Source organism: Pholcus phalangioides, unplaced genomic scaffold (genome assembly GCF_987345545.1).
Source record: "Pholcus phalangioides strain wild (caught in Gottingen) unplaced genomic scaffold, Ppha-v1.0 ptg000004l_1, whole genome shotgun sequence".
Lineage (NCBI taxonomy): Eukaryota > Metazoa > Arthropoda > Arachnida > Araneae > Pholcidae > Pholcus > Pholcus phalangioides.
Genome location: NW_028301597.1, coordinates 15,618,863 through 15,643,989, shown reverse-complemented (window position 1 = coordinate 15,643,989; position 25,127 = coordinate 15,618,863). Strand labels below are relative to the sequence as shown.

Sequence of the window (25,127 nt, the reverse complement as noted above, 5' to 3'; positions counted from 1 at the left end):
TTTATGAATTATCAAAATTACTTACTAGTTTACTTACTATTTTATTTCTACCCTGTATGTAAATGTGAATTTCGATTGGAAGGAAGAAATGTGTATGCAAAAGCATGATCGTAACCTTTAATAGCTTTGTTACATGTTAACGTAATCGATACTTTGATTGACACTTGAATCGCTTGTTATCGATATGATCTGATTAGCTATATATGGCTATCTACACATATATTTCTACTTTTTTCTTTTTTTTTTAAATATATATTAAACAAGATTTCATCGCTGTTACAAAAGAATTCTGAAGTTGATGACTAGGTCAAGAACAAGTTTTACAAAGTTTGGAGCAAATGCCTTTCTAAAATCAAATGAATTTCCTTTAGAAAAAGAAACTGTTATAAAGAGTGTTTCTAGATTTGTTGATTCGTTCATCAGAAATTTATCGCGTGTTTCTATCATCATCGTAAACATGTATTTCGCTCACAAACATCTTCAATGGTGAGCAATTCAATTTTTTTTAAACAAAATCATTGATCTACTCACCTAATTTCTAAGGATAAAAAAGAATCAGACAGAAGAAAATAGAAAAAAATATGTATAATGTAATATAACAACCTTTGTGGAAACTGGGTGAAATTTAGTGGGCGTGGGCTCCAGAGAGAAAGTGAATTTTTTTTTTAATATTTCAACAACAGGTTGAAGAGCATGACCCCGAAACTAGTTTTCTTATGTGAAAAAAAATTGCTTGACTGGGTCAAGGGGTAATCTAATCTAATCTGTTTCATTTTTCTCATATAGCAGGTGGAAAGGGGATTTTCGAGACCACCTTCTCTTTTCAATCTCGAAATGACTTCCATCAAAAACATTAACTTCTCTATTTTTTTTGAGTGAGTGCATCGTAGCCCTTCTTCCTCATGTTGCAAAATTTCTCTCGCAAGTGATTTACTTTACATTTATCTTCTTCTTATTCTTTTATTATTATTATCATGGAATGCTTTCGAAATACTATTCAGGGCGTATAAGAAATTGAAAGTGTTTCCTGATTTACAGCGGGTCAAAGTTCTTTTCTTCTACGAATTCCTCTCCACGGGTTACACCATTTAAAAAGAAAAGAACGCCGTTCTAGTGTATGTTAAACTTGACCTTTCGTGTTACCTGCTTTCGAGTTTAAATCTGAAACGCGAAAGATAATAATCTATGTTACTATGTTATGTTTACGATATTATGACTGGTCTCAATTTCTATGCGTGTTTCGATGAACTAAAATAGATAACAGCTTTTCGAAAACTTGCTTTTGAAAGTTTTACTATCCGACAAACATTCTCACAGTCACTTCTTTTAATAGAGTAAGTGCAAAGAGAGAAGGATATTTTTCATGGGCGAATATATAACTGCACTATATAATTCGAATAATTTGCACTATAAATTTGATCAATTAGATGATGTCCAAAATTTATATATTCAACTAAAACTAAATTAAAAGCGTCCGCTAATTATATTTATTTATTTATTTAAATACAAACTACAGGCGAAAGCCCAGTTACAGTTTGCATATATGAATACAAGAAAAACATATATATACAAAATTCAAAGTTTAAAAATATACATCATCAGTATTACTGCATCTCAGCAATCGGTACAATGGAGAATTTTTCAAAACATCAGAACGATATGGAGGAACATAAAAAAGATTACGACATCTAAGATTGATTCGTGGGCAATAAAAAGTAATAAGGTTTAGAATATCAGGTGCATCAATACCAGAGTGAATAATTTTTACAAAAACCCTAGTAAGGGCCCTGAGACGGCGAGTTTCAAGGGAATCATAACAGAACGATGAGCGAAGCATTTCGTTTGATAAGTAGTGATTATATGACTGTTTCTTAAAATATACATAGCGTAAAAACCTGTTTTGAACAAGTTCAATTTTAACTATATTAAATAAGCAATGTGAATTCCAAATTATGCTACAGTATTCCAAAACAGATCGAACATAGGAATTGAAAAGACATTGAAAATTCAAATTGAATATTTGATAATTACAATTTATCATTTAACTAATGAACTAATTGACGACTATAATTATTCCTTTTTCTTCCGAACAGTAAAAGCCCGTTTTTAATGAATCGATTAACCCTCATGAATATTTAGTTCTTGACACTAAGAAAATTTTTATCGTAATTCATTAACAATCAACTAACATTTTGTTATCATGTTTTAGTGCAAATTATTTTGGGTTGTTCTTTAAGATGAGTACTATATCGTTCGACATGCGGTGGGGATTATGTTTTGTCGTCCCAACCGCGAACGTGGCGAGACGGAAGTACTATGGCTAGCCCCCGTAGGGCCACGACCGTAGGGATCACTGTAGTGATTATCTTTATGTTGTTCACACAAGAAAACAAATCATATCGCGGTGACGATTCAGTGATATATATATTTTTTAATCTGAGAGAAAAACTATATGAAAATATTATTATGTAAACAAATAAATTAATGGTTATAATAATGAGAATTAATAAATGCCAGGAGCTTGGGTAATAAGAAAGATTTTTTAGAAACTATGATAGTTGTGGAGGGCTTGGATCTTATAGCCATTACAGAATCTTGGGCAAACGATGGGGATGAATCTTTCTTACAAATCGCAGGATACGATACTTTTTTGAGAAATAGATCTGATAGGAAAGGGGGTGGAGTGTTGATATACGTGAAATCCTGTTTGAAGGCTAGAGAGTGTAACGTGCAGAGAAGTGATATTGAAACCATATGGGTTGAACTTGAGAGCAAAAGACGTCAGAAACTTATTGTTGGGGTTTGTTACAATCCACCGAATAGGGATCAAAGCTACATTGCCAAAATGCATGATGAAATTTCCTACATGTGTAAGCGACAGAGGGTTCTCATACTAGGGGATTTCAATTACCCGGGTATTGATTGGGAGAACCTTTCATCTGGAAATCAGTATGAAAGAGACTTTCTTAAGTTGGTGCTCGAAAATTTTTTGTATCAGCATGTATCAGAAGCCACAAGGGGTACTGCTATTTTGGATTTAGTTCTTACTAGTTCTGAGGATCTAGTTGAACATGTTTCGGTGGGGGAAGAGTTTTCTTCCAGTGATCATCGTATCGTCAGATTTCACTGTAACTTTTCCTCGGGTAAGGTTGATAACAAAAGACTACTACTACTAACCAGACACGACCCAGGCTCTGTCCCTCTCGGGATATAAGCCTTTTACCCAATCAGGTTGAGTCGCGCTGGGCGAGGATCAGGGGCGCCGGGCCAGGGCGCCACCCGGAGAATATCCGGAAGGCACCCCCCCCCCGGCGCCCCCTACCCTCTATCCATGACTACAGTCGCCAACAAGCTCCATGCACGGCCCTCAGGGCATCTCAATAAGCAGCCCCCCCCTCCGGGCAGCCACCCAGCCACCAGGAGGAGCCCACAAGCCCGAGCAACAGCCCGGAGCACCCTCATCCAGACCCCCGGAACCCAACCGCAAAAACCCCTGGATTTAAATGACAGAAAAAATATACAATATATACATATACACAATATGCATCACACAGTCATCTATTTACATGTGACCGATCCGCCCACGCGACAGCTGCCCCTATAAGGCGCGGAGTCTTTATGTGTTCTGTTCGTTTTCAAAGTCCGAAGACTCCTCCTCTGTGGAAAGTGCCCTGCAGTTTCTTGCTCTTTGCGATCGAGGCGGCTTTCCGTCGGGGATGAATGTTCTCTCGTCTGTTGTTATCCTCTCCATCAATCTTCCAATTTTTTCTTTTCGGTCAGTTCTTTTTAACAACTCGGCTCTCCAAAGGGCCAAGTTTTCTTGTGCAGGCTTCCCGAAGTGAAATTTCTTGGTCAGTGGGCATTCAGTGGCATAGTGCAGTGGTGTTCCCACCATTCCACATCTGCAGGCGTCTGTACCCCGAAGGTGGAATCGCTTGAGGTATGCAGGGAATGGCCCATGTTCTGTGAAGAACAAGATCATTGCTCTTGACCACCCCTGATCTTGGAGCCTCACCCTCGGAAGTACCTGGTGGATCTTTCTCCCTGTTTTATCGTTGCTGTCCCACTGCACCTGCCACTGCCTTAGAAGATGTTGTTCTATCTTTGCCTTCGCCCAAGACCTTGGAAATGGAATATTTCGATTGACTTCTGGTCTTTCTGTTGTTGCTTTCGCAAGAGCATCAGCTTCCTCATTACCCCAGTTCCCCTCGTGGGCTTTAACCCAGGAGAGGGCGATACCGGGGTTATTAATGAGAATCTTCCTGACTGCTCTTGAAGCGTACGTTTTGGACAACGGATTTGTGACTGCATGCAGCGAAGAAAGCGAGTCCGTGTATATTTTGACTGGAGGGTTTAATTCCTCTGCCTTCCTCGTTGCCTCTAGAAGAGCCAGCATCTCTGCCTGGAACACGGAAGCCTCTGCGTTAAGCTTATGTGCCCACTTGCTGATTATTTTGTTGCCTTCCGTAACGACGTAGGCTGCTGCAGTTCCGTCTTTAGTCTTTGAGCCGTCCGTGTAAATTACTGTCGGCGTTAGCTGTTTGTCATGGTGTAAGCTGATCTGTCCGTCTTTTACCTCTACTGCTGGGTGTGAGGACCATCCGATCTCTCTCTGTTCAATTTGCGAATGCTCTATGCGCTCGTTGTTGACTGTGATAGGCCGATTGAGTCTCGTCAGCAGTGCCATTTTTGCTTCAGACTCTATCCAATGCCCGAGGGGGGCCAGTCCTGTTATCACCTGTAGAGCGTTTGTTGGTGCCGTGCAGTATGCCTTGGTGATATAGAGGAGAAAGCTCCTCTGAACCGAGTCTAGTTTTTTCTTTACTGCCTTGGTGAGCTTGGAACCCCAGACTGGGGCACCGTAGGCGATAACAAAAGACTGGTTCCTTGTTTTCGGAGAACTAACTTTGATGTTTTGAGAGGAAGGTTAGCGGAAGTTTTCAAAGACCGGTTGGAATCAGTAGGGGTGGTAAGTCAATGGGAAGAATTTAGTACGAAGCTGTCCTCTGTTTTGCACGACGTCATACCCTTTGTTCGAAAAAAGCGTGTTTGTACATCACACCCTCTATGGTTCACGGATAGCGTGCGGAACCTTTATCTTGAAAAGAAAAGAGCATTCAGAGAGTATAAAAGTGGACGTGGTGACCTATCATTGTTTACTGATAAAAGAAGACTGTTGAAGAAAGCGATAAGGGATAGTAAACAGGAAGTTGAATCTAGGTTGGCAGATAACATTGGCTCTGACCCAAAATCATTTTTTCGATACGTCAATAATGGATGTAAGGGGACAGTTGGTCCCCTCTCGATAGGAGGCTCTAAGGTAGAGAGCAATGTAGGCATGTGTAGTGCTTTCAATGACTTTTTCGCGTCGGTTTTTAATGGAGATAATGATATTCGATATACGGGTGTTGCATGGGGTAATAAAACCCTCAACGATATTCAAGTAGAAGACGTGGAGGTCCTAAATCTTCTAAGAAATGTATGTGCAAGCAAAGCACCAGGACCAGATGATATCTATCCCAGGGTTCTCAGGGAAGGTGCTAATGAATTGTTGGGGCCAGTCGCACAGATATACAGGAGCAGTGTTGCTGAGGGTATCGTCCCGAGAGATTGGAAACTGGCTAACGTTGTTCCGATATTTAAGAAGGGTAGTAGAGAAGTGGTGTCTAATTATCGTCCAGTGAGTTTGACGAGCTCCCTCTCGAAAATTTTGGAAATTATCATCAAAAGGCAGTTTGTGAAGTGGATAGACGAGAATAATGTATTGTCGGATAATCAGCATGGGTTCAGGAAGGGGAAGTCATGTGTAACTAACCTCCTTTGTTTCTATGATTACGTGACTAAAGCTTTGGGTAAGAGCAAAAATGTCGACGTTGTTTACCTTGATTTCCAGAAGGCATTCGATCGGGTACAACATGGCAAACTCTTGAAGCGTTTACACGAGATTGGAATAGGGGGCAACTTGCTGAATTGGATAGAATCGTGGTTAAGAGATAGGTCGCAACGAGTTATGGTGAACGGGGAATTCTCTGGTTGGACAGACGTCACAAGTGGAGTTCCTCAGGGAAGTGTCCTTGGCCCCATACTTTTTTCACTTTTTATCGACAAACTCGATCAGGGTATCGATGGAATTACTAGCAAATTCGCAGATGATGTGAAGCTAATGGGGGTAATCGGGAATGAAAGCGATAGGGAGTTGCTCCAGACCAACTTAAACAAGATTGCAGCATGGGCAAATGAATGGAGCATGGCGTTTAGCGTAGATAAGTGCATGGTCGCTCATTTTGGTTCGAACAACCCACGGTTCTCTTACGAGTTGAATGGTGTCACTATCCCGGATGCAACTAGAGTCACCGATTTGGGAATTCTCATTGACGAGCGACTTAAGTTTTCTGAACATTGTTCAGCGGTTGTCAAAAAAGCGAATAGAATGCTTGGTCTCATTTTCAAAAAGGTCTCTTCGCGTTCTCCTAAAGTCATTCTTCCGCTTTTTCGAGGCTTAGTTCGTCCTGGACTGGAGTATGCGGTAAGGTTTTGGAGACCATACCTACAGAGGGACATAGACTTGATTGAAGGGGTGCAGAGAAGAGCTACGCGTGTCCTTATTGGCACACAGGGCTTGAGTTATGAAGAGAGACTTCATTTTTTGAATATGTTTACATTGGATGAACGCAGGTGTCGAGGAGATATGATCGAAGTGTTCAAAATTTTCAATGGGATGGATAGGATGGACCATGAACTTTTAGTACACCGCCAATCAACTGCTTTTACAAGGGGACACCAGTATCGATTGGTGAGGGACAATGCAAGGTTATGGTGTCGCAGGGAATTTTTCTCTAATAGGGTTGTTAATAAATGGAATAGCTTACCCCCGGAGGTAGTAAATTGTAACACAATTGACACGTTTAAAAAGAAATACGATAAACATGTTGGGGTAAATCGAGAAGCTATCCATTCTTAGAATAAGACAACCATAAGTATTCTTTATGGGCATTGTATAATATTTTATCATGTGTATATATTGTTTATAATTTGTGTTAATTGCATTTTTAATGGGGTTGCTGTATTTTTGAAACATATGACATCCATATTTTTATGGGCATCTTTTTATCAGCCACCTCGTTGGGCATTTTGCCTGTTGTGGCGTTGTATTTGTATTTGTATTTGTATTGCCAAAACTCCGTTGCATTCAGCATTCTCAAAGTGGAAAATATCCGTTTTATAGTGGAAATTATCCACACTAAAGTGTTGACAATTCCATCCCTTTCTTCATGGCAAAACTGAAAAGTTTTGAGATGATTGTATGCATTATGTAGGCGAAGTTTAATTTACTATACGTATGTAACCTTATAACTCCCATAAAGTTACATTAAAAAAGCTCCATACTTAATTTGAAAACAGGCCGTAACAGCGAGGACTTTAAGCTGTAATTATCTGACTGTTATCTTTTAATGAGGTTTTTTAATGTCATTCGGGGTAAAAAAAATGTAACATTGCGTACAATTCTGCGAGTTTCATGGAGGTAATTTCTAATTTTTATGTAATTTAAAATATGGAACTTGTTCTATCCAGCTCAAGATGAGAAATAAAGAAAAACCATTTCAGCGATTACTCTTTTGACATCGTTTGAAAAGAGCGCAATAAAGTTATTAAAGCGAAACAAAGTTACTAATAATAGCTTTTTGCCAACAGAATTTTTCCTCCCTACTCTTCTTCTTCTGGCATTTAGACGTGTCATTCATTTTTTTAAATGCTATTTGCATTCTCTTATTATACCGGAAAGTAAATCTCTTTGACTTTCATGGCTTCACTATCTCTGAATTTTCGTTATCAAATCTACGTAGGTGGCCGTTACTATCTGGTATTTCCAAAGAAGTAAAAAAAAGGAAATATAAAATGCCAGCCAGCAATTACAAGATGCCCCTCCCGAAGCTGATTTCATCGGACGATGTACTGCGTTGGTCAAAAAAATACGGCCTTGTGAAAACTTAACAGTGATATAATTATCCAAAAAATAATTAGCAACTGAATTACGGAACGATGTCTCATACGTTATATATTAAGAATACGGTTATTTTTCCCAGTTAAAGAAGAAAATGTTGTAATTACCGCTGTATTGTTGTTTGATTCGTCATTTCAATGTCGAACATTTGGTTTCCTTTGTTCGATTTTCCGGACACGGGAATTTTTCCTTTATTGTTATTATTTTACGAGATGTCAAACATTCAAAAGTGCTCTCAAAGCCGCTCCACATCTTTACACATTTTCATTGCTGATCCTTGATACGCCCTTGTGATTAATTGTCCGCGAAACTGGACCCATAAACGGGAAGCACGGACATTAGATTTGCTTAAATACGAATTTATTTATTATTATTATTTTTTTTACTTCTTATCCTCCGTTTCCAAACACCGTGGTATGCAGCAAGTACCTATTGTTTTATCTTTTTTTTCCTCAATAGAGAGAAAGACCAAATCAGCCACGCCCGATTTTCATGGTAGCCTTGCGCTTTGAGTTGGTCTTTTCCCGTCTCTTTTTAAATAGACTTTAGTTTCATTCTCGTTAATTCTAGAGCACGTAATAACAAACGCAACTCACTTAATTGGTTCAAAAACGCTTCGATGGTCATTTCACGGATGGTCCCCGCACTTCAAGGAGAAACATCTGCGCATATGCTTTTTCTTTTTCATTCTATTGTATTTACTAAAATTTTTCCCCTACTATATAGAGACGCAACCAATGGTACTTGATCGTAAAAAGTGAAATTTAAGAGGAAATTTCACTAGTTACGATCAAGAGTGTTTTCAAAAAAAAAACTTTTTTCAAATTCCTGCTTATAAAATATTGTATTGTATGCTGTGTGATATTGAACACGGATGTCCCGAATGATCATTTTGAATCACAAATCAAAAAAAAAAAAGATGAAAAGACAGAATTTGGCGAAAATCTGAAACACTCATCATGCAATTAAAGTTAAATACATAATTATGAACAGTGTTTCCCAGCGTTTGCCCCTGCGGAACCCTTGCAATACTCTCCATGGTCCAGATCGGGAGAGTTCATTTTCTACGGCACTTTGATTCCCTTGAAGTAATATCCATGTTCATGCAACCATTGAAAAATATTCATGCTCTACGGAACTCCTACATTATTGGGTTTGCTAATTTCACTTTTACCTAAATAGTTCCATGCATAACTATTTGCCTCCCCCCTCCCCTCACGTATTTAATAAATTTTTCCTTAGCGTTGACTTAGGAAACCCTGCGGTTCCGCGTAAGCTGCACGCGAACTAAGCAACGCAAACGATGTTTCTAAAAGAAAGTGTGAATAATAATAATAGCTATAATGAGATAACTCTTTATTTGCATATGGGGCCAGACCCATGAAGGACGGGGCGTACAGTTAAAAAACACGATTCATTAGTATGCACATAATCATAGAAAATCATAAAAAAATCGAATATCAATATAAAAACTTCCCAACATCGTTAAAAAAAATAAAACAATTTTTCAAGTTGATTTTCGGATAAGTTAGATATTTTTGAAATGAAATTTTCAAGTCTGGTGGGATTGCGGAAAATACACGATTTTAGAGAAATGTGCTTCTTTGTAAATTAAATAGTGGACATTCTAATAAAATACGAAATGCGTCGAACAAATTCTTGAAGTTACTTCTGCAATTATGACAATTATGGTAAGAATTTAATGACATATTCACTAGGCATATATCTTGTTGATCTATGAATTGATGAAAAATCGTTTTGAATGGTTAGGTCTACGTATCTTGACATATATCCGTAGGAAAATGTTTTCTGAGGGCAGCCAGTGTAACTTGCAAGTCCCAAACGAATCTGAGCTCAGTTATACGGAGTATTAAAAATATTAAAGGCCCAGTTACGGCTGTTATTCAGTGGGGGGGGGGGGGGGTCGTTTTAACAGGCCGTTGTAACTAATTTTGGGGAGTCTGTTCTCTAGAAGCATTAACATTTTTTACTAGAAAAAAGTGTATTTTTTAGAGCAACGGATATTTGACGTCTTGAATAGACGTTCTATTGGACGACGATTCGAGACTATACGTATAAGCAGGACAATGCTCGGACATTGCGAAATAAAATTCAAAATAAGAACAGATAAAGGCCTTACAAATTCAATAGATATAACTAACGGTGTTTTGCAGGGACATCCGTGCTCTCCCCCATTTTTGCTCTGTTCATAGCAGATCTTTATACTATCTTTAATTCAAGGGTCTTAGGTTAGATTGATCATAAAAATGAAATACATGGTCTACTTTACGCGGATGATATTTTGATTTTGCCAAAAAGAAACGCCGCGACTCTTCAGAAAAAAATCAACTTACTTGCGCTTTACTTTAGGAAACTCAATTTAAATGGAAACCTGAACAAAACTAAATTAATGATTTCTAGAAGGGGCGGTAGACTAGCTCATGGTGACCACTTTAAGTGAAAAATAAAGATCTAGAGATCGAAATAGGTACAACTATTTAGGCGTCATTTCTTTCTGCTCGGGGTTATTTAAAAAAAAACTAACCGCGCTGTTGCAAAAGCCAAAGTTGCTGCACAGGTGGAGTTATTCAGATTCTTAGTAAGGCACGTAACGCATCTGTTCTCGCGGCATTTAAAACTGTTTAATTTTCTGTCAAAGTCCGTAATAAGTTTTGCTGTACCAATTTGATCACTATACCATTGGTTACACATTTCGAGCATTTTTCAAATTGAAACTATACCTCTACGACGAACAGTTAATGAGATAAATACCGAATTAAGACTTACAGGACATCCTGTATAAAACATGTATACATTTTTTCTGGATTTGATTGATTTAAACTGGTATTACTTGAGTTGATGCTGATGGGTTTTATACAATGTTATCAGCATTTGTACCGTAAATTAGAAAAAAAAAAACCCCGATATTCATAAATTTCACTTGCCATCCATCAACATGTTTTTGCAAAGTCTTTGAATAGGTAGAGATTTGTACTGTTTGTACTGTTAATAGAGTTTGGATGTCTGTTTCTACCTATCACAGCAGTCGTTTATCGTTGCCACCTATCAGGTGATCCAAAAGCAACAGAGAAAAAATAAATATTCAATAATTTGTGTGAAGAGCATATTCCATGCAGTTTACACAGAAAATGCTTAAAAAGGATGCATATTTTTTTTTTAAATAAACACGTAATTTTACAGTTCCAATAGTTGAATTTTTTCATCATCATTCGTTGCTGTCCCAGAGGGAAGAGCTTAGAGAATTTCGCTCTCGTTACGGTTATATTTGCTTCTAACAGGTGACGCTTCTTAGCTGCAGACCATTACAGTGCCAATGTACTTATTTACAGTTAATGTGCAATTATTTTCACAGAAAATTTTCGGTAATTAGAAAAAATTCCACGACTTTCTCTGAAAAAGAATCATCACCTGCATACAATTACTATTGTACAAGTATATGCCAGGTTTTGGCTTCATTTTTCCAAGTTTATATTCGCAGTATGTTATATTCTTATTATTTTCTAGGTTAAGGGAGTGTTTTGGTATGTTATATCCACAGTGTATTCTTGAGCTGGATGTGTAATACTAGCAGAGGTAAAAATATATGGAAGTGAATGGGATAAAAATCAGGAATTACAAAACCGTATGCTGTATCCACGGTGTATGTTATATCCAGAATATGTTATAATTGTACTCGACAGTATAACGGTTCTTCAGATGAAAAGTAAATACTTATCGATTGTACGAACACCAGGAGGATTTCGCAATTGAAATGAAATTTTGAAATCGGTAATATATTTGTGTAATGAATCGAAATGAACTCCACAAAGAAATTGAGACCACGAGCAGCCATAAAGCCTTTTTTATATCTAAATTTGCTCTAAAACTGAAATTACAGGAGAACTGAACGAAATGCAGGGATAAAATAAAATCTTGGGCATTAAGCGTTATTGGAGAACAGTCAGGAACAATAATAAAACTACAGGTTTATGAGGTAAGATGGGAAAGAAACGTAACTTCAAAAAGAAGAAATGCACAGTGGTTTCAGAGAATTGCAATTTGGGAAACCACACATAAACGAAATAAAGCACAGCGATTACGGTTCGAAATTTTCTATACAAGGAAAGATACGGAAAAAGATCGTCTCGATTTTCGTAATCGATCTCCATAATGCTTTCCCATTATTTTTTTCTTGAACATTGGTTTGAAGACAGTTCGTTCATTTTATTGTAGGCTTGCATTTTCATTATGGGAATCTGTTTCTTTTTGTTTTTGAAATTCTATAAAGGTTCGCACTGCAACATATACAATAGGCCTACTATTTAATTCTGTTTTCGTGGCACTTCTGGATACCCCTTCATCATCACGTACACACGAGGAAGAAAACAACCGAGAAACTGAAAAAAGGAGCCCTAAAGTTCTCTTATTTCCGTCTCTTTTGATGTCTGCAAACGTCGATGTCAAAGGGCATCGCTCCACTTGCAGAAATACGAACTTTTTTGAGTATCTCCATGTAGTTAATCTGGGAACGTTTTGCCCGTGGGTCAGAAACTGATCGACTGAAGGGTCGTGACATCATCTTCTTTTCGGCGGTGGGTCACAACGTCGTTGTAGTGTCTCGAGAGAGGTCAGTCACATCATGTTTCTGAATGAGCACCACACAAGGGAAAAGAATAATCCTACCTACATGGAGTCCGACGAACAAAACACAATGCTTATCGTTCTTCAATCTCTATCGTTATCATTTTTCTTCCTCAAAATGATGTGAAGACTTTCCTGAGGTGCAATCTGGAAGAATAGATTAAAATTAGCAGAATACCCATTTACCACAGTGACAATATTGAGTTCGCATTAATTTGAATGAAGTTTCTTATTTCTGTTCGCATCTCATCAACTCATTGTATCATTAATTGAGACGGGGTTTTTCACTCTTATGAATTTAAATTGGATAACAGTACGGAGACCGTGAAATGCATTTCTTTTTAATTCTTGATGGAGAAAATGGATTTTTTTTTGCGCATTGTCCAAACCAAATTCGTTTGAAAGCTGCTACTCTTCCACTTGAAGTGCAAGATAAATGGCAGGTTTTTATATTGGAATTGAGTAATTTAGTTATGAAATGATGTAATGCTTGCCGATAACGCGAAAAAGAAAAAGAGATAATGACACTACACGCACTACTACTCGCCTCGAGAAAAAGACGTGAACAGAAGCTATCACAACCACTATAATTTTATACGAGGCATGGTGTTTTTTTTGGATCAGTGGTGATTTACGATAATCTTCGGAAAATATGACACTTTTACACCCAACTTCTTCTTTAATCGCAGCTTTAATTTTAATCATTATTTGCAACGGGATGAAAAGTTTATCAAAGAATTGCCCTTTCTCGCAATATTTAACAATTGAAAAAAAGTTGTACAAATTACAGATTTCTAAATGTGTTACGGCATGGTTTAGAAGTTTTTCGCTTTTATTTATGAGTTTTTGTTCCTTAACGAATAATTCCGCAACGAGTCTTTCATTTTATGAAAGAAACAGAAAGAGTACAAAGATTTCTTGAAATTGGAAAATGTGTCATTTAATTTTTCGAAGACGTTTTTCTTCTTTATTCCGTCATCAGGGCCTCAACTAGATACTTTGTCAGCCGGACCAAGCGAGCAATTTGTATGTGGTGGCCCCCTGTAATTTAGAAGGACAGCCATGTAATTTGTTCCCCGCAAATGTTTGCTGAATTTTCGTAAAACATGATCAGACAAATCACGGTGGAGTAGAAAAATTCTCGTGACAATGTAATAATGAAAATAGACTAAACTAATTAACAGTTCTACATCATTTCGCCAATCAACAGCGCTTTGATTTGTATTCGCGGGACGTGATTTGCGTGAAGTATGATCGATAACTATTACTTCTCACGAAACACCCACTCTGGCCATATCGATATATTGTGATTTACTGCCATTAATGAGATGGGTTGGAAATGAATGTGCTGTGCTGTCTATTGGGGTCGCCTCAGTTAATTAGGGAAATACCATCTCTATATCCTCCCTCGGGTTCGAACCCGGAACAGCAATCTTCACGGAAGTAGACGAGCATCTTACCACCACGCCACTCGGGCATGAACAACATAACCATATTAAAGAAATTTAAGTTTTATCAAAGCTATAGCTGTAGAAACCTGGCAAACGTTTTGGCCGTTATTCTATAGAATACCGTTTCTCCACTGCCGGGCCATCATACCATTCATACCAGGCCGGCAGTGGTTCGCAATTTCCTTTTCCTCCCATTCGTTTCTTGTTGGTCGTGCGAATGACCGAACTTTCCATTCACAAAAATAAATGAAACCGTGCTGCGGGCTTCCACAGGTTGAGAACCAATGATATAGAACGTATTCTTTCAAGAAAAAAACATTAAAAATATTTGGGAGCTTAAAGTGCGGCATCTTCAAAAAAAAAATTTCATAAAACCTATTTTCTTATTCTCCAATCAAACATTTTTTGAGAAATATTTCCTACCAATAGCAATTCCGTATGCATACTTGAAACGCAGTATCAAAAATCAAACCACTGGTACTTAAAAAGAAACAGGATATGTGTGCACGTTAATATTTTTAGGCAACTTCGATTATAATTAAGAGAAACTAGCGTATGCACCACATTAGCGTAATAATCTCCTGTTCCGAAACATCATTTTTGAAAAGATGAGCCTTTCCAAAAACACGATCATTTCTTTAAATTTCTTTTGTTTCGAAAGTTTAACACGTTTTTGTATGATTTCGGTTAGCACAAGAGAACCATTACCACAACGAAGAGGAATTATGGCCATGAAAGTTTATGGGTAAGATAATAGTCATCGTAATCACGAGAAATGTAATGCTAAGACATCAAAGCTTTACGATGGATATTTGCTTTCTAATAGAGACCGGTCTCCGTAAACCAGTTCCAACAAACGTCTTTGAAGATCGGAAACATTTAAAGCCATTCCGTATGCAGATCTTCCACTTCAGAGGAGCTGTAAATGCGGTAATCAGTGAGAGGGATCAGTAAACAAAGATTTTCTTAGGTTATAAAAAAAAAGCTACTAATTAATGAGAAAAACTGTGTTAGTTGAGATTACTATGCGGAAGGTGAACGAGAAGAAGGGCAAAGAAGATGATGATGGAAGTTAAAAAAAAATCAGACAAAAGAAATATTTTTTTGGTAATTGGAAATGTAAAAAGAAATACAACATATGCGGGAAAAAGAAGCGCTTGAACACGTAAACTTGTTTAGCGTCTCTTTCTCCATTTTTATTGCGTCATGTGTAATGCCCTAATTTTTACTTTCGTCCGGAATACCGGTTCTACTTACATACTACCCGATCATAAGGAAAAGAAAAGAACTAAGTAAATTGCAGATTTAAAAACAGCATATACTGGTTTTTGTTCATCTACAGACTTTTCAATCGTTGAGAAAAATAATAAATAAACAAATCAAATAAGAGAAGAACGATTCAACTACAAGTTATATGTATATACTTGAATTAAAGCGCATTTGCACGCAGTTGCGGCTTTTAAATGATCGCAAGCGCTCACCAATGACGTATCAGATTGCAACGGGTTCCCATGACCAAAGTTTTTATTAGAACTCACGTATCTGAGTCAAACTTTTTTTTTTTTCAATTAATAGCACGATTTCGAACGAAAATTTCACTTTTCATTCGAAAATCAATTCGTTTTTTTTTTAAAACTCCATTTTGAGATTTAACTTTATTAAGCGTATGAAATATAAAAACAAAAATAGTGACATATATATAATGAATTAATTACTCTCAACATGTGGAAGAATTTATGTTCTAAAGATGAAATGTTTAAAAAAAAAATTTAAAAAAAGTTGTTATTTCTAGTAACATATTATACTTATTTCATATATTTATAATATATAAAATAAGTATATATTATAAATATATGAAATAAGTAAAACATTATTATACGAGAACGGAATCATGAAAAACTAGAAGAAAAGATACCCTTAACTACATTCCTTTCCTTTTATTTCAATCAGTTGTTTTAAATGTCACAGAGATCAAACCGTATAGTTCCCTTGGAAATACTGGACCTTATTTTTCAGAAAAACTGTACATAAACTTTTATCACCAACTTTATTTATTAAAAAAAACCCGTGCTTTAACACTCAAAATAAATGATTCACATGAAACTTACACCTCAGGGAGTCGCAAAAACGGCTTCAGTTAAAAAAAAATGGATGGAAGTCGAATAACAAAACCCGCTTTTCTGATACGAATCTTAAACTTGTTTCTTAAAAAAAAAACTCAAATTGAAAGTGCAGTTATACTTTGAAGCTAGAAGAAGGGGAGAAGTAAAAAAAAATCGGCTGTCGCAACACCTCGACCCTATTCATCAAAATCATTTTCAAAAGACCAAAATGTTAAATAAAAAAAAGTTGTTATTATTTCTAGTAACATATAACTCTTCTTTTCTTACTTCATATATTATAAAGAGAACGGAATCGTGAAAAACTAGAAAAATACCCTTGATGATTTGGGGGCATTCTTTTTTTATCTTGCATTCCCGCAACGGACTGGCACTGAAAAAATTTCAAGTATTTACCGTTGAAATGAAGAAGCAGTTTTGAAAGTTATTATTTGTTCAATAAAACCCACAAATTATATTTAGGGATAACTATTTTGTTAAGTCTGAAAACTGAACAAAAAAAATAAACTTACAGTTGAATTCAGTTATAACGACCTCGGTTGTAATGACACCACGGCTCGTCAATAATTGGTGTGGTTCCGACTAATTCCCATGGAGAATAATGTTAACGAACTTTATTCGTAACGTCAATAAAAACGCAACAATCTCGGATATAACGACACAACTTTTGTTGTTATTCCGTATTATTTATCATAAAAGCATTATACGTCAGGGCCGTAACTAGGATTTTTGCCGCCTCCACAACTTTAAAATTTGATAATTTTGTAACGGTGTTCTTTGTTCTCACCTAAAACTGTCGCCACCCCCTTAATTTTGGCTCCGGGGGAAGTTGTCCCTCTGGCCCCTCTAGGTCCGGCCATGTGATACGTATACGGAACATTTTGTAATTTTGCTCTTCTTGGCTTTCATTATTTAGAAAGTCCCCCTGCCCTTTTTCTACGAATCTTACTTACATTCACGACCCTTACTAATACTAATGTCGGGGATCAAGATACTTTGCATAATGTACAGACTATATTGTAATTATGATTATTAATGTCAATATAAATCTCACATATTGCCATGTTTCAGTGCCGTTTTAACGCATGGGCCCGTCCTGGCACGGCCTGGGGGAATCGAGTGCAGAAAGAGTCTCTTGAAAATAAGACTGGCCTCTGTAAAGTTTCCGATAGTAAGTATGTAAACTGGGTGGGAGGTATATCTGCCTATAAGTAGGGGACTTCCAGAAAAATAACGTTACCCGGGAGGGGGGACCTGTGATGCCGTTAAGACGGCCATAGATGTTCAACCTTTTTTCCCTTGTGAAATACAGTTTAAATCACTACAAACTTGCTGTAGGACTGCATTTCTTACCCATCAACAGTTGTTTATGAGGAATAGTTGGCAATGTGGCCGACAATTGGCAACATTTTTTGCGAGAACTGTCGATGTCACGTATTTTCCCTGATCAAATATGGTAACCTTGATAAATAAAATGGAGGGTGAAAGTAAAAAAAAAGCTGATAGTGCCAATCGCAAAAAACCGTTTTTGCAGCCCGTAGGCCGGAGGTACATTCGCGTTTGCGATCACTTTACAAGTTATTTTGAACACCTTAGAGGACTACAAGGCACTATTTGGGAACTTATAGTGTGTATGTGTGTATTTTTTTTTAAACAAATTATTTTATTTCTATATGCTCCATGACAAGAAGTCTCATTATATGTATTGTATATATACGGACTGAAATACAATACTATTTTTTTTCTCCGACAAATAGAGTGAATATAATATGTTAACACAAATAATAATGATCAAATAACATATGAGACATTAATAAAAATATAAACAATATTTACAAAAAAAAAACCTTAATGACACCTCGTTTATAACGACAAAATTTCACGGAATCTACAATGTCGTTGTAACCGAGGTTGACTGTATTTAGCTAATGAATCATTGATTGTGGGGTCGAACTAACACGACAAAACCATGCGATAATTTTTTTTCCATGAAACTGCTAAAGGCCATGTAATGAGTGTTCCAAAAATGAATATGGAAATTTGAAAGAAATAAATAAAGAAGATTGTGTCTATAATAGTGACCTCCCGAGGTTAAAAGAACCGGAAAGAAAAGGTCATCATATACTCATTCACATACATATGATCACATTCGACCCTAATTCTAGATTGATCGGCCGAATCTACTAACAGAGAGAGAGAGAGAGAGAGAAAGTACACCTATTTGCTTATTTCTTTTCCCACTCTTCTTCTTAATAGAAGTGATGGATGTTATCATCTCCAAATTATTCTTATGTATTTAGAAGTCCTAATGGTCTCATCACGCACCATTTCTCCGTTACTTTTCCCTCCACTTTCATATTAGTTTAATCGTATAGTTTTTTTTATTGTATTTTTGATGGCAGGAAGAAGCGGAACGAAATTATTAGTTTATGTGCATTATGAATAATTTACTCACTCTATCGTTTCCTGATTTACACTCATCCTTTCAAATTCTAAAGAATAACTGTATATGTGATTACATAATCGTGATTTCGTTTGCGATATGGGTGTATGTGATTAGTTTTTGAACCAATCACTCGTCATCATATTGATTCTGGGAGATGATTTCTTTTTTTTTTCTTTTAATAGCCGAATGGCATCATTGCAAAAAAATGTATTTGCGTTGAATGAGTTTTTCTACAGATTCAAATCATAGAGATATGATTGAAAGAATCGAAAGAAAACCCTATAGTATATAAATAAAAAGTATGAGTTAATATTCCGTACAAAAGTTCCTATGAGCTCCTCCCCCCTCACTTAATTCATAAAATTAATTTATTTTTAAATTCATGCAAATTAATTAATTTAAAATACTCATAATCAACCACGATCAATTGTTAATCGCAGTTAAAAATTTTAATTGTGTTAATCGACTCGATCAATCCTACCAAAGTTCGATTACAATTTTTATTAAATGTTGGTAAATTAATTTCATTTATTTTGACAAAACCACAAAGCATGAAATTTTAGATGAATGACCATATTTAAAAATATTTGATCAAATATAAATGTCATCATGATCAAATTTATACTTGATATTTGATAGGTATTTGATCAATACAAACATTCGATCAAATATCTATTTTAGGCGGGATTACAGTATCAAAGTTTTGGAAAAGTTCTTTCATAAAACTTAAAAAATGTAACCAATAAGCGTATCGGTTACAGTCTAGCGAATGTAACTAATAAGTTGTTTTTCAAGTTTTATAAAAGATCTTTTATCAAACTTTTATAGTGTAATCCCAGACCTAATCAATTTTTTTCTGCATGAAGATGTCGATAAAACGAAAACTGGCAATTCGATTTAATATTAAGTTCGATAGATGTTTCAAAAGACACGATAGAAGTTTAAAAGGGGGAAATAACTTGCAAAGACCGACGAAAATGCATAAATGGGAGAAATAATTTGAGGGCCTGCCAAAATAAATAGGTATGGAAAATAATTATCAAACCGGCAAAAAATGTACAAATATGTGAATTAATTTTCAGACTGAAAAATATAAATTTGGAGAAAGGATTTTTGCGGACCGGAAAAAAATGCATAAATTGGAGAAAATAATTTGTGACCAGTAAAATAAGAGGAATAATTTGCGGACTGGCAAAAATTCATAAATAGGGAAAATAATTTGCCTACTGGCAAAAAATGAATAAGTGCGAGATATAATTTTCAGACCGGCAAAAAATATGAGAAATAGCTTGCGAACCGTGAAAACATATAAATTAAATTAGGGGAAATGATTTGCAGACCAGAAAAAATAAATTAATCGGAGAAATAATTTGCGGATCGGCAAAAATGCATAAATAGGAAAAACATCAGCGGACCGGCAAAATGGAAGAAACAGTTTGAAGACCAGCAATAAATGAATGAATATCAAAAATAATTTGCGGACGAGTAAAAATACATAAATAGGAAAAATAATTTGTGGACCAGCAAAAACGAAAATGAATAGAAAAAATAATTTGTGGACCAGCAAAAACGAAAATGAATAGAAAAAATAATTTGCAGACCGGCGAAAATGCATAAATAGGAGAAATAATTTGCGGACCAGCAAAAACAAATGAATGGCAAAAATTATTTGCAGACCGGCGAAAATGCATAAATATGAGAAATAATTTGTGCACCAGCAAAAAGAAATGAATAGAAAAAATAATTTGCAGACCTGCGAAAATGCATAAAGGCCCTTTCACACGGAGCGGATGCGGACGCGGGTCCGGAAGAAGTTTTAACAATTGGAATATACTGAGCCTTTCAGACGAGCCGAAATATCTCCGCACCTAGGAAATGTGCATGCGGGTCCGGACGTCGTCCGCATGTGTCAAAACCTATGTGTGGGCTCCGCATCCGCACATAGAAGTTTTGACAATAGGTTTATTCGGCGCTATTCACACGATGCGGATGCGGAGCAAATTCGGCATCTTTGGCTACTTTTTGAAGGGGATTTTTCACGGAATTTTTTTAATTATTTGCCATAAATACCCTTAAAAACACCATATGATAGTCCCTGCTCATTAATATAATGTACCTACATACGTCTATCCCTCCGTTTCCTTCTGAGATGGAGATATAGCAACTTTAACTGCCTTTTGTCCATATTTCACAATTTTATACAATAAAACCTGTCAACAACGGCCGCTGATGGGACCAAAATTATAAGCCGTTCTGTTCATCACGAATATTTAATTGACTACATACTTTAATAACTTTTAAATTTAATTTAAAATTATTTAAAAATATAAATATCTGAAACATTATTTTAAATATTTGTTAATTGTTTAAATTTTTAATCTGTTAATTTTTTTAAACTTTAAAAAAAATGCTTTTATTAAACAACGGTATCCACGTACGGTGTTCACTCAGGGCCGGATTAAGTCGTTTGAAGACCCTAGCACTTGAATATTTTTGGTGGTTCCCCCGATACCTACAAGTTTATTTTACTCGATATTCAGTCTATAAACTGAAAAAATGAAATTTTATGTTTCAGAAGTGACTAATCTAAGGATGGGATTTCACTCCAAAAAGTTTATGAAAGTTATTTTATAAAACTTGAAAAATGTAACCAATAAACACATCTGTTACATTCGAGAGAACTTAACTGATCCGCCTATTGGTTGCATTTTTCAAGTTTTATAAACGAACCTTTATAAAACTTTTATAGTGTAATCCCGGCCTAAGACAGAATTGTGATGTGAATATTTCTAAGCACAGGCATTTTGACAGTCTCGGATGTTTTGGAATTTTTCTATTTTTCCCTTTCTTCCATATTTTTCCGAAAAGACGGATTTTTTTTTTCAAAATATTTTGAAAATATTTGAAGACATTTTCTCCCATCGACTACTTGTGAGGATCGGAATGAAGACATCTTTATTCCCATATTCTATGTGGCTCTAGATTAAACCACCAAAGAATGCCTCTAGGCTGCCTATGGCCACTGAATCAGGGGTGAAGGAGAAAAATAATTACAAAAATTGCGAAAAAACAGTTTTTATGCACGAATTTCGAACTAAAGATGCGGGCGATTCGTCCGCATCTTCAGCGCTCGTTTGAAAGGGTATGCGGACCCGCGTCCGCATCCGCTCCGTGTGAAAGGGGCCTAAATAGGAGAAGTAATTTGCGGACTAGCAAAAACAAATGAATGGCAAAAATAATTTGCAGACCGGCGAAAATGCATAAATAGGAGAAATAATTTGCGGACCGGAGAGAAATAGGGAGATAGGAGAAATTAATTCACAAAAACACATTGATGGCTAAACCAGAAATAAAAATTAGTATATGTGGAATAAGTATATTTTTTATTTATTAAATCTGAAATTATATGTAGCGATTATATGGATTGGACAGAATGTTTCGCGGACCAGTGGTCTCTCGAAGAACACTGCTATTTCCACGAAAATGAGTGTTTGGGCACGCACATACCAAAAAGTGTAAGTAAATGTAAGTCCAAATATTAAATAGTCAAACATACATGAAGTTATGACACGTCGTGTTTCACCGAATGAAAACATCACAAGACAGACACAACTGATCATTCTCTCTTGTCTACTAATTTCACACGTCAATTTTTCCTTCCTATTACCTGTCTTTTTCCTTCTCTTTAGTTTATAGAGATATACAATTGCTGTGGAAATTTCTGACAATCATTACGAATCTCGCAATTATTCATGACATTTTCCGAGTTTTCAGACCTCATTCGACAGCCAAAGCAAATCGAATAGTTTATTGTAAGTTCTGGACACCTTTTATAAAAAAGAAAGAACTCTTCCGCTCGTTTAATTTGATTTGGTTAAAGTGTTTCGTTTGTGAATGCATGCCTACTTGATGGTGATGCTTTTGTGTTTGACTTCCTAGAACGACGTTTGGGAACACAGGAAGTTTCTTTTGATTGTAAAATCTGTCATTAAGTAATCCAAAGTGTCGAAAGAAGAGCCCATTTTCAAGAGTTTTTCTCCAAATAAAATGCAGTTTGTTTTTTTTTCTCGTAAATATTTTAAGTGACTTTAACTCTTTCAATGATGAAGAATTTTCATTCACATGCAAAAGTAGAGTTTTCAAAAGAAAAGCATTCGCATTATCATGATGGCCAAGTGTTGAACTGCTATTACTAGACCGCCAAAATACATAAACATTCTCTGAGGAATTTCAAATGAGTTGGTACTTGCGAGAAATTGTTGTATGTGGATATGAGTGACTCTAATATATTTATGCGGTAAAAGTTATGAGCGTTTCGTATTTGGCAAGTGCTGCCATCTGCCTTCTATATTTGAAATGAAAGTGGCAGATACCTGAACATTCCTGTTTATATAAGTATTGCTATTGTGTTGAAGGTTTGCCCGCTCCCTGTGGAAAGACATTTTTTTTTTGAATAGGAAACCGGCTAAAAGTGTGGAGATCTACATCATCTATACTACTATTTTATCGTACATGCACCTCGTGTGAACTTGTGTGTCGTACACATTCAGAAGAATGTGTACACGAATTTCTAAAAAATCGGCACATGACGGAAAGTGTTGTGTGAGTGCATATAAATTCATGTACTTAACGTATTTATGTTATTAGAATTGTGTTTTTTTTTTGTTTTTTTCGTGTTCTTCATTTTGTCGCCATCTGTGTTCCATATTTTAAAGTAAAGATGGTAAATGCTGGAATTTTCATGTTATGTAAGTATCATGTTGAAAGTCTGCCTACTCTCCAAGTGTTGAACTGCAAGATACTGGCAAATTTCGAACACTGTGGTGTGGGAAGCGCTGAAATAGATGATACATTTTGGAATTCTCATTGACGAACGGCTTAGGTTTTCTGAACATTGTTCAGCGGAGGTTAAAAAACGAACAGAAAATGCTCGGTTTTATTTTCAAACACGAAACATGGCCTTCGCTCTGTCCCTTGTGGGAAATAAGCAGGCTACCTTACGGCTGGGCCATGCTGGAAAAACTCTCTTAATGTCCGTGCCCGACAGGCATCAACGGCCTGTAAGCCACAGGACCCAACCCTGCCGAGGCCCCCGACTCGCCTCAATCACACCCCACCAAAGCCCCCGGAAACCCCTGCCGGCACCTCGGTATCTAGCCCGCCTCCCCCAAGAGACTAACAAAACATTCCGAGCCATCCACTTCATCACCGTACTCTGTCCCCAACCATCAGCCAGATGACCGATCTGCGACACCAACTCCTCTCATCTTGTCCTCTGTTGGAAGGGTTTTTTCATAGGCTCGAATCTGAAAATAGAACATGAAAAGAAAAACAGGTCCAATACTGTAAAGGTGTAAGTTAAATATTTTTTCTCACCACCTAGACCGCTTATACACGCGTCCTCAGCACTTTTTCTTTGTTTAACCTTGTAATTTTTTCCTCCATGTTAATTACTCAAAGCACCCCCACCATGGTTGTCATTGTTTAATGATATATTTGGTTAACTCCCCCCCCGCCTTTTTTTTTTCTTTCCTATAATTATTTTATTGTGTATCATTTATGCTTTACGTTAGTCGATTTGTCTATGTATTAAATATCCAGTATGAGCTTCTCCTAGCTCCTTGGGTATAACTCCTTCAATTGTATATGTAACCTTTTATGCTTGAATTAAAAAAAGGAGGGGGGGGGGGAATTATCGATATTGACCAATTGCTGGTATTAATAATATCACAAGACTGAAGGAGTCGGGGGACTTTTCATTGCAAGTTAGAGGCATATTTAGATATGGATATTATAGTCCTAATGATGGTCAAGTCCGGAGAAATTAAATTTCAACGTTCACTTGAATATATAAAATTTAGTTGTGCAATAGTAGATTCACCGACTGTATACATTCGAACACATGAATATATCGATGAACAACAATAATTATAACGTTTCGTATAGCAGTTGTGAAAGTATGACATATAATTTGATTATAAGAGCAGTTGTCCGGGTACAACGTAATAGTTTTTGTAACAGATGAGCTCTGGGAATGATCTAGACATAAAGCGATGATGATATAAGAGTACATACATGATAATACGATGTAAACATTGTATAGTATATAGCATATGCGCAGTAAATATAAATGAGATGAGATAAAATATAATTACGAGTATAGGACAACAGCCACAAACTATGTATGATTCAATATAATAAAAATTCATTCAACAATTCAAACAATAATTCAATCAAAAATTGCGCTCAACCCATCAAAGCAGAATAGCAAAATTCAAACAAGATATTATTAAACATTGAATCGGAAGTATATGCTTGGAATAAATAACATATCATATGTGAACATGGAAAGAATACACTATTGGCATCACTGACAACTGCGAATGATCGGGGAATTCCATCAAAATATCACTATATTTCATAGCACATGGGGTTAGGAAAAACGTCGCAATTAAGGTACAAAGTCC

At 36.3% G+C, this 25,127-nt stretch overlaps 1 protein-coding gene across 1 annotated transcript; it reads right to left on the bottom strand.

Annotated features, from left to right (window-relative positions):
- Nucleotides 1-3,616: 3,616 nt before the first annotated feature.
- On the bottom strand, nt 3,617-4,687 carry LOC149086602 (uncharacterized). Its single transcript, XM_089231883.1, has one exon. The coding sequence runs from the start codon at nt 4,685-4,687 to the stop codon at nt 3,617-3,619; it is 1,071 nt and encodes a 356-aa protein (XP_089088009.1).
- Between the last annotated feature and the right edge of the window lie 20,440 nt (nt 4,688-25,127).

What these genes read in the sequence shown, in the direction of transcription:
- LOC149086602 (XM_089231883.1), bottom strand. Translation starts at nt 4,687, where the DNA reads ATGGCACTGCTGACGAGACTCAATCGGCCTATCACAGTCAACAACGAG.